The sequence below is a fragment of the Desmodus rotundus genome, chromosome 12 (genome assembly GCF_022682495.2).
Source record: "Desmodus rotundus isolate HL8 chromosome 12, HLdesRot8A.1, whole genome shotgun sequence".
NCBI lineage: Eukaryota > Metazoa > Chordata > Mammalia > Chiroptera > Phyllostomidae > Desmodus > Desmodus rotundus.
In genome coordinates, this window is record NC_071398.1 from 43,520,689 (window position 1) to 43,533,530 (window position 12,842).

A 12,842-nucleotide genomic window follows, 5' to 3' on the forward strand; every position below is an offset into this window, starting at 1 on the left:
CCCTTGGCAGTAAATGATGACAGTTAGACCAGTTAATGCAGTGACAGTGTCCCATGGGACTGGAGATTCTCTCTGGCATAAAAGTTAGGGTGAGAGCACTGCAGAAAGGTATGAATGATGATTAGTAGAGTTATAAAATCAGCATTTTTCATTTTTCAATTTTTCACTTTTCAGTATTCTTTATTTTTCCTTTTCTGAAAGGTTTTGATCAATTTATGCCAAATCACTAAATATTTTTTGTTTTTCTTCTTTAAAGTTTTTCTTCAAATTTTATTGATTTTTTTTGCATTGTCATTTAACCCCATTATACCCACCTCCCCCTAAATGAGCATTTTTAAATAGCTAGAAGACAACAGGCTTTGAAGCCTGAGAAGAGGTAAATCTCACTGAGTGGTCATTAATGGACAGTGAGTTCTAAGAGGTAGGAGTGTTTGCTTGAAACTTGGCTCCTTGAAAGTCTTGTTTCTACAAAGTGTGAGTCCTTTTTACTCATTAGAATTTGAGGGGCAGGAAAGTGAGGTGAGAAAGACACAGTAAAGTGTGACGAGGCAAACTTAGAATTGTAGAAAATAGCCATGGCACTATGTTTCATTGCTTTAATAATCACTTACTAATGATCTCACTGCTTCAGAGGCTGAACTGGGTGTGTGTGATACAGCAGCGATTACAGAAATGTGATCACAACCAGGGTTGTTCCAAGGCTTTATTGAAGGAGCAGCCCACAATTCAAAAAGAAAATCTTCCACGGTATAATACATGTTAGCTGATCTATTATGGGGACACATAAACTGACCAGCACTCAGGAGTGAGGAGCATGTGGACCCTGAGGAGTTTAAGAGCACACATTGAAAGGAGGGAAAGGGATTTGATTTAACGGGAAAGGTGTTTCATGTCCAAGAAAACACTGTAGAGTCTCCCATGCCAGTCGTTCGCCAGCAGTGTCAGGCCACTCCTGTGCTCACTGTGCCATTTCCAGGGTGCTGGGGATTATGTTCATGTACAAGTGACGTTTATCATTTCTGGTAAGTTTTTTGATTTTTGTCAACTCTGGTACATAGTTCAATTTGTTTCAAATTTTAGTTCTATTTCAGTGTGATTGGAGCTCTAAAATCTTCTCTTTTTAAAAAACACATTTATTTATTTTTAGAGAGAGGCGAAGGGAGAAAGAAAGAGAGGGAGAGAAACATCAACGTGTGGTTGCCTCTTGCACATCCCCAACTGGGGACCTGGCTGTCACCCCAGGCATGTGCCCTGACTAGCAATTGAACTGGCCACCCTTTTGTTCACAGGCTGGCACTCAATCCACTGAGCCACACCAGCTAGGGTGCTGTCAAATTTTCAATAGGAAATTCTTCTTACCTAATTATAATGAAATTTAATGTCTATTGCACATATGCATACCCGTAATTACTTGTTACTTATAATGGTTCACGTGATTTTTGAAGTGTCTGAGCTATAGGTAGATCAAGTATCATTAGAAATATATGCTTCTTTTACCCTAACTATAATGCACACAGGTTTGTCATCTGAGACATTGAGAACGTGTGAGATGTCATTTCACCTCATGTCTTAAATATGTTGGTAAAAAACAAATTCTTTCGTTTGATGAATACAAATGCATTTACACATTAACAAACACACGAATCACTGTCAGAATTCAATGTCTCACCTAAATTATTTACCTTAGTTGATAAATTGATGTTCAAATTACAACTGAACAATAGAATTACATTAATGTTTATATTATGCATTTAGTTCTTTTTTCTTTCACAAGCTTGTGCTACAGTCGTGTGTTATACTTGTACATACATATATGATGGTGTAAGTAGGTCATTGGTGTAAATATTTTCAGGACTCTGCAATGCAGGTATACCTTTTGTATTATGACTCCCTGTGTTGGGATAACAGATAATTTGTTTAATTAACAAGTACTCAAGCCCCTGCACCAGGAAAAGATGATGGCTTTCTTTAGCCATAATGAAGAAGAGTTCTTCATGGAGACCCGACATTTCCCAGCCTCTTTCGCGATGGGTCTTGGTCATTTCTACTGCAGTGACGTGCGAAAATCCCTGGTCACTGCCTTGGAGTCTCAGGATCCGACCCACGGAATACGGCCCCCCCCCCCCCACCCAGTGAGGGGGGCGGGGTCATAGAGATCATTTCCGTTGGGACACACTGGCAGAGGCCGGACTTCCGGCATCCTCCGCTCTGTGGGCACTTTGCTTCAGCCAGACCCCACTCAGTTATGCGCTCAGAAGGTCCAGTTCACTGGGTGCTGGTGGAGATGCCGGGGCGGGGAAGGCGCCAGAGTCGCGGTCCACAAAGCTCTCCCGAGAGGAAGAAGTTGGGCGACGCTGCCCGGGTGGCCAGCGCCAGGGCCGAGACAGGGGTCCCCGTGGCCGGGGCGGCCTCTTCTCCCGCCCGGCGCGGAGCTCGGAGTGCGTTGGCGGCGTCCCGGAGGCGCCCGGCTGAGGTGAGTGCGCGTCCCCTCACACCTCCGCCCACCTCAAGCACCTCACCACCCCGAACCCCGCATCCCTGTGCCGACGCCCTGCAGCCCAGCTTCGCGGGTGGGTCCGAGACGAAGGCTCACTGGAGAGAGCAGTGCTGTGGTTTCTGAGGGCGCAGCCGGTACAGTGCAGCATGGACAGGGCTTATTCGTATCTGAAACTCCTCGCGGATCCGGGTGGTGCCTGTTGAAGCAAAGAGCAAAGGGGACGCAGGGTGGACTTCAGCGCCAATCATTCGGGGTTGTGCCGGGTGTGGGATCCAAGAGAAAACTGGGTTGTGCTGGGTCCTGCTGGAACATCATTAACAAGCACTCTGTCTGCCGTGTGCCTGGTTCATGGGTGGGTCCAGAGAGATGCCCGTGTTGTGTGCAGCCGGAAGGTGGCAGAACTGAGGGAGTGGACCTGGGGTGTGAAGATGTGAAGGAGACAGACATTCCACAATGGTGTGCACAGCTAGAGGGAGTGTGAGCTGGAGATCCTGGGCCGTGGTGGCAGGATATGGGGGGGAATCATAAACTCATGTTTGGCTGTGCCTCGGAGGCCTGATCTGGGAGACTGGCAGGAAGGATGGGAGGCTGTAGTCATGGCCCAGGGCTTCTATGACCTCTGTTCGTGATTCCCCACATTCCTGTCACTGACCGAGCTAACAGTAATTAATGGGACTGTGAAGAGAGAGCAGCCAGCGCTGGCCTTAGGGCCGGATGTCCACACTTAACTGGGGAGCCCTGGAGGAAATACAGGGAGGAGAAGATTTGTAAGAAGTAATATCGCAGTTCTCAGGTAGACAGCTCTTCATTCATTTGTCTCCATTGTGACAGGTCGGTGTGGCCTTTGCGGACATTGCCCTGTACTTCTCCAGGGAAGAATGGCGTCTCCTTGATGAAGCTCAGAGACGCCTGTACCTGGATGTGATGCTGCAGAACTTTGAACTTGTATCTTCACTGGGTAATGCCTTCACTCTGCCCGTGGTGTGGAGCAGGCTTTGCATTTCCTCATGCCCCCTGCTCTGTAGGGGGTGCTCTCTCCTCACACGTGGACTGTAAGCTCTGCTGGATTTCCCAGCTTCCTGAGCAGTGGCTTTCCGTGGTAGGGCTGGTTTCTTTGCAGCACTTTTATCTCCCGCTGCAAAACCTGTACCTGTTGTACTGAACTCACAGGGAAGTATTTGTAGTTTGTAATATTGCATAGTCACTAATAAATACCACCTTGATTCGTGACAAAAAGTATTTTTTCTACTCCTGTTGGTTATTTCTATATACATATTTTAGAAAATTGTGTCTGTAATTTTGGCTAATGAGTCTTTTGAATCCTTGTATATTTTATATATTAATTCCTTTTCACCTACTGGTACACAGCTTTTCTCATTTGTTTAATATTGCTTTGCAGATACTGCTTTTTTGGTTTATTTTTTTACACTCTCAATATGGCAACTCTGCATTCAGCCAGTGTGATGATATTGCCAATGTTTCAGCAGGCTCAAATAGTGGTTACCATTGTTTAGGGATAAATTATTTTTAATTAAGTTATATAGAGGGTTTTCCTTTTTTTTTTTTTTTACAGTAAGGTGTTACTTTGTTAATATCCTTCATAAGTTTGTGACTTTTTCTGACCTGAGCCCACAATATCTCCAAGCCATATTTTATATGGTTTGCAAGTATTTTGTCCCATCCTGAGATTGCCTTTTTTCTTTTTTATTATGATGATTATTATTTTTATATTATATTGACTTCTATTTTTAGCTAGAGGAGGAGAGAAGGAGAAAAACAGTGATGTGAGAGAGAAACATTGCTCCTTCCCCTCTCTCTCCTGCCCTCATCAGGGACTGACCCTCCCATCCAGTCGTGTGCCCTGACAGGGAATCCAACAGGCCACCTTTAGCTTTGAGGGATGGTGCCCAACACGCTGAGCCACACTAGTCAGGGCTGCCTTTTCATTTCATTATGTTAAGTGCTGACCTGTGAAGAAGTTTTTTCATCTGTCCTAGTGCAGTCTGTTTACATTTGCTTTTTTGCCTAGTGGTGGTTTTCACATTTAAAAGATTATTTCAAAAACAAATCTTCAGCCCTGACTGCTGTGGCTGAGTCCTGCAAACTGGAAGGTCGCCTGTTGGATTCGAGGTCAGGGCACATGTTGGGTTGCAGTCCGGGATCCCAGTTGTTTGCGTGTGGGAGGCAACAGATTGATTTTTCTTTCTCACATTGGTGTTTCTCTCCCTCTTTCTATCTCTCTTCCCTTCTTTTGAGAAGGAAAGTTAGTAAAAATCTTTTAAAAAATAATTTTTGATTTTAAAAAAGCAAATGTCTAAAACTTCTCTAGGTTGTTTGAAGAAGTTTTAAGTTTCAGGACTGACATTGAATTTTCCATGAAGTTTGAGCTCCTTCTTACCAGTGGTGTCCAGTTTTGTTGTTTTACATGTGAATGTCCGTTTTTCCCAACACTATTTACTAAGCACACTGTTTTTTCTTTCTCATATGTCTTGCGTTTTTTTCTCAAAAATTACTTGAACGTCAGTGCCTGTGTTTAGTTCTGTGTTCCTGTTCTATTGGTCTTTGTTCATTTTAATAACACACGGTTGGATGTCTGTGGCTTTGTTGTAGACTGAAGTCAGGAATTGTTATGGCACCGAAATTTGCTTTTGCTATTTGAAGTCTTTTGATGGTCATATACATTTCAAGATTCTTTTGTTATTTCTGTGTAAAATGCCTTTGGAATTCTCACCAAAATTGTGTTTCATCTGTAGATCGATTTGGGTCGTACAAACATGGTAATGATATTAAACTTTAAAATCCAAGAACACTGACTGTCTTAGCACTCATGGGACTTTTCTTCCTTTTCTTTTATGCCTGACTCATAGTGTTCAGGTGCATCCATTTCTCCCTATTGATTGAATCTATTTGTACATATTTTGATGCTATTATAAAGTGGTCTGCCTTCTTCATTCCTTTGTTTACTTTTGAATCCTGACCTGAGGATATTTATATTGACTGTAGAGAGAGAGGGAAAAAGAGTCAGAGAGAGAGAATCATGGATGTGAGAGAAAATTGCTTTGTTGCCTCCTATATACACCCTAAACTTGCACCGAACCAGCAACCTACTTGTGTGCTCTGACCTGGAATGAAACCCACAATCTTTTGGATATTCAGGATGATGTTCCAAGTGACTGAGCCACCTGGTTATGACTCTTCATTTCTTTTTTCTTTTTTCCAATTAAAGGTTTTATTTATTTAGTTATAGAGAGAGGCGAAGGGAGGGAGAAAGAGAGAGAGAAACATCAATATGTGGTTGCCTCTCACATGGCCCCCACTGGGGAGCTGGCCCTCAACCCAGGCGTGTGCCCTGACTAGGAATCCAATTGACAACCTTTCAGCACACAGGCCAGCATTCAATCCACTAAGCCACACCCATCACTGCTGTTTCATTATTTAAATTTTTCCTGTACCTGATATTCTCCTATTGTTCTCATGCCCATTTCTTCTTTAAGGTGGTTCCCTTTGTATTCTCTGGTGGCTCATGGATGTTTTTGAAAGTAAATATTTTGTATTCCTTATCAGGCTGTACTTTGAAATCCATTTTTTCGTTATCAATTATGGGAAATTGTTATGCTGTGTTGGTAATGTCCTTGTTTTTACTATTTCTTTTAATCCTCTATTAATGTGTATGCATTTGATGAAGGAGTAACTCCTTTCAATTTTATGGACCAATTCTGGCCAGAGAGATAGATTCACCTACATGTGGATTTCAGGGTGGGCTGAGTCTGTGTTGTGTCTCAGTCTTGAGACAAGTCCCACCAACCTAGTCTCCTTGGTGCTACATGACTCTGAGGTCAGAGTATCAAAAAAATGGGCAGGTCAACCGTTGCTTTGGCAGCATTTCTTTTCAGTGACAGTAAAGGATTTTGAAGTCTTTGGTGGCACTGAATTTTTGGTTCTTCCTGGAGTAGGTTGTGGACAAAGGGATGTGTTTTGGGTTTTCTGCTGAGAAGCTCTGTAGGGTCCTCTGATTTGTAAAGCAGGGGGAGTTCACAGATGTCACAGAGGCTTCTCTGGTTCTTCAGAACAAAAATTTCCAGTGTCTTTCACAGAACAGTCCACTAAGGCCAACCTGGTGCAATCACAGCAGTTGATAGGAGTAACTGTGACCCTTGTTTTTGACCCTTGCTATCTTCAAACTTGTTTGGTAACCCATCCTCCCTGTGTCTTTTCTGTGCTATTCTATGTTTTTTGCACATCTCTTTGCTGCTTGTCTTATGTGTTTGTTTTTTTGTTTATTAATTGATTTTAGAGTGACTAGGGAAAGGGAGAAAGAGGGAAAATCATCACTTTGTTGTTCCACTTATTTATGCATTCACTGGTTGCTTCTTATATGTGCCTTGACCAGGGATCAAACCCACAATCTTGGCTTAGGCGGTCGATGCACTAGCCCAGCAGTCTCCAACCTTTTTTGCACCTGGAACCTTTTTACCAGAAGGTGGGGTGTGTGGCATGGCAGTGGAGGGGAACTGGGATGTGCAGCTCAAGTGAGCTTCTTGCTCACCCACTGTGGAAGGGATGCGGAGGAGACAGGAGGCCGAGCTCAGGGGAGCTTCACTTGCAGCCCAGTTCCTAACAGGCTGCTGAGTGGTATAGGTCTGTGGCCCCAGTTTGGGACCACTGCTCTAACCAACTGAACTACCTGGTCAAGGCTGATTTTCTATTTGTCTTAATTAGATTTATATTCCACTCCTACAGGATTGATTTTGTTTGTGGATATCCGTCTACTTGTGGAAGAAGGGAGAATTCTCTTAGGTCTTTATTCATCCATTTTGCTGAAGTCACTAACATAGACCTTTTCTCTGTGGTCTCTTATGCTTTCTTGTTCTACCACAATGTAGGCCATCCATCTCTTCAGTTTTTGTCTTTGAATTTGTATCTTCTGTATTGCATGTAATGGCTCCTGTGGGATTTAAGGGGACGTTTCATTTGAGCATTCGAGGAGAAACACAACTGTTTCCATGAGAGAGTGGACGCAGAGCTGTCACGTTTTGGTGAAGGACTATTGGAGAGGGTTTGGTGCATGGGCTTTGTTAAAGTCATAACTAGGAGCCCATTTTGTTCATTAGTATTGTGTTACCATTGCCAGTTCTTCACCCCATTCTACTTATGCTTGTTTATTGTTGACACAGTGTCAACCATTCAATTCTGAGTTATCATTTCTACTCAGATTTCCAGCCCACAGGTAATCTTCACCTATCTAAACTTTGCTCCTCAACCATTTGTTTTTTTAAGATTCTATTTATTTTTAGAGAGAGGGGAAAAAGAGAGAGAGAAATATGTGAAATGTGAGAGCTACATTGATGTTGCCTCTCATGCGCCCGCACCGGGCCCTGGCCCACAACCCAGGCATGTGACCTGATTAGGAATCAAATCATTGACCTTTTGGTTAGCCATCTGGGGCTCGGTCCATTGAGCCACACCAGCCAGTGCCTCAATTCTGTCTATTACAGGGTTTGTTTTATTTTATTTTTTTACTTCACTCTAACTTTGGCCAATTCTTATGGACCCATGGAGTGGACACACATCATTACATTGACCTTGAACATTACAGGCTCTCGTACAACTGATCTAGTTGAGGTTGAGCTCCTTCAAATTATTCTACACAGCCTCACCTCACTAGTGGGAAAGGTCCTACAGGAAGCCATTTGTGGAAGAATAGCAGTACACCCTATCTTCTTCGTGTTTCATCTTATACTTGTGTCTCTTCTTTGTTGAGGTCACCAACACTGCCATACTTTTTGGCCAAGTAATGTATAAAAGCCACTTCTTCAGGGTGTAACTCACATCTCTTGAAAATGATTCCATTGCATCTTGCCTAGATGTGAGAGCTGGCCATTTGTGATGAAGATATTCCTTCTTCCTAAGGTCAACATATACTTCACCAATGTTTCCTTTTGTTCAGGTTGCTGCTGTGGAGCAGATGACGTGGAAGAACTGATTGAACAAAACATTTCTGTAAGAGTGGTACAGACAGAGAATCCCAAGGTGGCTTTGTGTTCCTGGAAGAGTCACCCATGTGAGAGGTGTGGGCCAGTGCTGAGATACATTTTCCACTTGACTGAGGAGCAGGAAACACAACACAGCCAGAAACTGTTGCGGTGTGGGGCATGTGCAAAACGATTTTACTTCAATACAAAGTGTCACCAGCAGCAAGAGCACCACGGGAGAGAGAAGCCTTTCAGAAGAGGTGTGGACAGGATCCTACTTGCTGAGGCCTATAATGTCAGTGTGTCCCAGGAGCTTTTTACCTGTGGGGAGGTTGGACCAGACATCCTTACCAGGTCAGAACATCTCCAACGAGAGGCTACTCACACCAGGGACAGGCCAAATGAGATCTCACCATCTGGAGAGACTATCCAAAGCAGAGAAAATTACTTCACCCTGAGTGAATACGGAAAAGCCATTGACTGCAACCACACATATGTTCAAAAGCAGGGTGGAAGACAGTGTTTTGTGTGCCGTGGTGGTGGAAAACATTTCTCCAGAGTTTCTAGCTATTGTTATTGTCAGAGAGTTCCCAGTGGAGAAAAGCCACATCAGTGCACTGAATGTGGGAAATCTTTTAAAAAACTGTCTCAACTTCGTTGTCATCAGAGAGTTCACACTGGAGAAAGGCCCTATCAGTGCATCATATGTGGGAAGTCTTTTAAAACAAGAAGTAGCCTTTATTTACATGAGAAAATTCACACTGGAGAAAGGTCTTATCAATGTAGTGAATGTGGGAAATCTTTTACTGATAGCACTCGCTTCCATTGTCATCAGAGAGTTCACACAGGGGAAAGGCCTTATGCGTGCAGTGAATGTGGGAAATCTTTTACCAGAAGTGATATCCTTCTTTCTCATCAGAGACTTCACACTGGAGAAAGGCCTTATGAGTGCAGTGAATGTGGGAAATCTTTCTTCCGAAGGAATTCACTTCATTGTCATCAGAGAGTTCACACTGGGGAAAGGCCTTATGAATGTGGTGAATGCGGGAAATCTTATCGCAGTAAACCTGGTCTTCGCTCTCATCAGAGTTTTCATACAGGAGAAAGGCCTTTTGAGTGTAATGAATGTGGGAAAGCCTTCTTCCGAAAGAATGCGCTTCATTGTCATCAGAGACTTCATACTGGAGAAAGATCTTATGAATGCAGTGAATGTGGGAAATCTTTCACCAAAGGCACTCACTTCCATTATCATCAGAGAGTTCACACAGGAGAAAGGCCTTATGTGTGCAGCGAATGTGGGAAATCTTTTACCAGAAGCGATCACCTTCTTTCTCATCAGAGAGTTCACACTGGAGAAACACCTTATGAGTGCAGTGAATGTGGGAAATCTTACCAGAGTAAAACTGGCCTTCGCTCTCATACGAGTCTTCACACTGGAGAGAGGCCTTATGAGTGCAGCGAATGTGGGAAATCTTTCTTCCGAAAGAATGCACTTCTTTGTCATCAGAGAGTTCATACTGGAGAAAGGCCTTATGAGTGCAGTGAATGTGGGAAATCCTTTTTCCAAAAGAGTGCACTTCGCTCTCATCAGAGACTTCACACTGGAGAAAGGCCTTATGAATGTAGTGACTGTGGGAAATCTTTCTTCCGGAGGAATGAACTTCGTTGTCATCAGAATATTCACACAGGAGAAAAGCCTTATGAGTGCAGTGAATGTGGGAAATCTTATCACAGTAAAACTGGCCTTCGTTGTCATCAGAGTTTTCACACAGGAGAGAGGCCTTATGAATGCAGTAAATGTGGGAAATCTTACCGTAGTCGTGCTGGCCTAAATTATCATCAGAATACTCACACAGAGTAAAAGCCTTATGAGTGCAGTGAATGTGGGAAATCTTATCACAGTAAAATTGTCCTGTGCTCTCATGAGAGATTTCACACAGGAGAAAGGCCTTATTAGTACAGTGAATGTGCAGAAGGTCTTAGATGTTAGGACATGTACAGTATTTTTCTTTCATGTTAACTATAGCAGGGAATTCTGTGAAGCTTTGTCTGAATCAAATCTCATACAGCCAAGCATCAACAGTAAGGAGGTTCCCATGATTACCTTTCATATGTGAAACATGTGTGTCCATGTTGCACTTTCTTGATTTACCCAAGTGGTTTGCCAGATTCATGTCACTGCATATTTCTGTTGAAGGTATATCCTGTGCACCACTTGTAAGGTTCCAAGAGATTCCATGAGTCATAATGCTTGATGTGCACAGAAAAGGTAACTTCTGTGATTTGTTGGAGGAAATTAGGAGTAGCCTTTCTTTTTAGGTCTTTTATCCTTGCACTCTCACTACTTGGCACATTGACTTGACTCAATTTTGGCCCAGGAAACATCATCTGAATTCAGCTTGTAGGAGGACTACACTTTTGAGGGACGTGCTTTCTGCACATAACCAATGATCATTTTTGAGTGTCCAAATCACCAATGCTGGAATTGCCAAGCTGATCTCCCTTGGTTTGCTAATATAATCGAGGACTTTTTCTCAAGTCTTATTTAATCTTGGGTGCTCTACTTATTGTGTGGGGGGAGTTAATAAGCAGTTTGGGTCCCATGAGCATCAAGACCTGAAGAATTTCTATGTGTGTGTCAACTTTCTCTGCCTCCGTGGGGACAGTTTGGTGCAGAAATCAACTCAGTGGTGTTTGCCAGACTTGCATTCCTGCTCGTGTCCCCGAGGCAGGACTGTGGGCTTTGTAGTTGTTATGAGAAGCTTCAATGCTGTGAGTGTCAGGAGACATGGAGATCACTGCAAGGAGGGGGTCACTATGACAACCTCAGTATGTCTGGGAGCAGCATGAATTTTTTTCTTGTAAAGGATGGCAGTATTTTTGCAGGGAATCTCTGGCCCAGGCCTTGCAAAGGGCCATGTGCCATAATGTCTGCAATTCCCTGGGGGATGGTCAAGTGGTAGCACCCTAGAGGGGAGGGAAACTGTGATCGCAAGAGAAACACTGCTGTGACAGGTGCTGGAGGAGACTGAGGCAACAAGATGGAATGTGCATTTTCTCTGCATGCATCCAGACACGTTTCTGAGAAAAAGACCGCAGGATAGGTGTGTACACAAACACAGATCATGATGTGTCATGGTGTGTTCCTCCTTGGGTTCAATTTTTTTGGAACTCTCTGAGCTTCCTGGACTTCCTGGAAGTCTCTTTCCTTGGTCACATTGGGGACATTTTCCTTCACGACTTTTTCCAAACACAGGATCTGCAGGAATATTTATCTCTGTTGACTCAGTCACTGCCATTGAATATAATCAAAAGGTTTTGTGGCCCTGGCCAGGTAACTCATTTGGTTAGAGTATCATCTTGACACGTCAAGGTTCTGATTTCAATTCTTGGTCAGGACACGGACAAGAAACAACAAATGAATGCACATGTAAGTGGAACTACAAATCCATATTTCTTATTCTCTCTCCCCCTCCCTCCCTCTCTCTGTTTGCCTGACTCTTTTCTCCCTCTCCTCTGTCTCACCCACTTTCTGTTTCTCTCTAAAATGAATAAAAAATTTTAAATTGTTTGGATTTCTGTCATCTGTCAGATGTTCATGTCAGAGCCACTGGTCCCCTGGTAGAAAGAAAAATTAGGGAAAATGAATCTGTATTCAGGGATGCAGGTACTTTGATGCAGCAGTGCTATTGCTTTCAGGGAGTTTTTCATTTTTTTCTTTATTTGCTGTTACGGAGGCAAAGCATCACCCAGAGCACATGAGAACGTGGATGGAGCATAGAGTTGCTAAACCTATTTTCAAAATGAGTTGCGTGTACACATTTTAAAAATCTTGATCCACTTTTAAAATGTTAAAGTTAGTAAACATATTTCAAGTATAGTAATTGATCAGTCGTAGTACTGACCACTACTGTCACTGGAAATTTTTGTCATGGCCATTTTAATCTGTCCTGCCCTACACAGCTCTGGAAGTAAACAATGATTAACATTCCATTCTAATAGATAACTTAGCAATATATTAGATTTAGATGATGTGAATAAAATTACTTCTGCTTTCATATACATTGCATTTATATTTGGAGATTTATTAATGATATATTAGTACCTCATCTGTTTTTGCTGAGAAATAATTCTTTTTTTAAAGTATATTTTATTGATTATGCTATTACTGTTGTCCCATTTTTTACTCCCCTTTCTCCCCCTCTGTCCTGCACCCCACTCTCACCAGCATTCCCTCTCCCCCTTAGATCATGTCCATGGGTCGTACATATAAGTTCTTTGACTTCTCCATTTCCTATACTATTCTTAGTCTCCTTCTGTGTGTCTATTTTGTACCTAGCATTTAGCCGCCTTCTTCCCTGTACCTTTCCCCC

The 12,842-nt window shown here is 42.9% G+C and overlaps 1 protein-coding gene across 1 annotated transcript; it reads left to right on the forward strand.

Moving 5' to 3' along the window:
- Positions 1-2,199: 2,199 nt before the first annotated feature.
- On the forward strand, positions 2,200-12,044 carry LOC112312916 (zinc finger protein 256). The gene is made up of 3 exons (XM_024569502.3): positions 2,200-2,473; positions 3,329-3,455; positions 8,445-12,044. Exons 1-3 carry the CDS (start codon positions 2,246-2,248, stop codon positions 10,328-10,330), a joined length of 2,241 nt encoding a protein of 746 aa, XP_024425270.3. The 5' UTR covers positions 2,200-2,245; the 3' UTR covers positions 10,331-12,044.
- Positions 12,045-12,842: the final 798 nt, after the last annotated feature.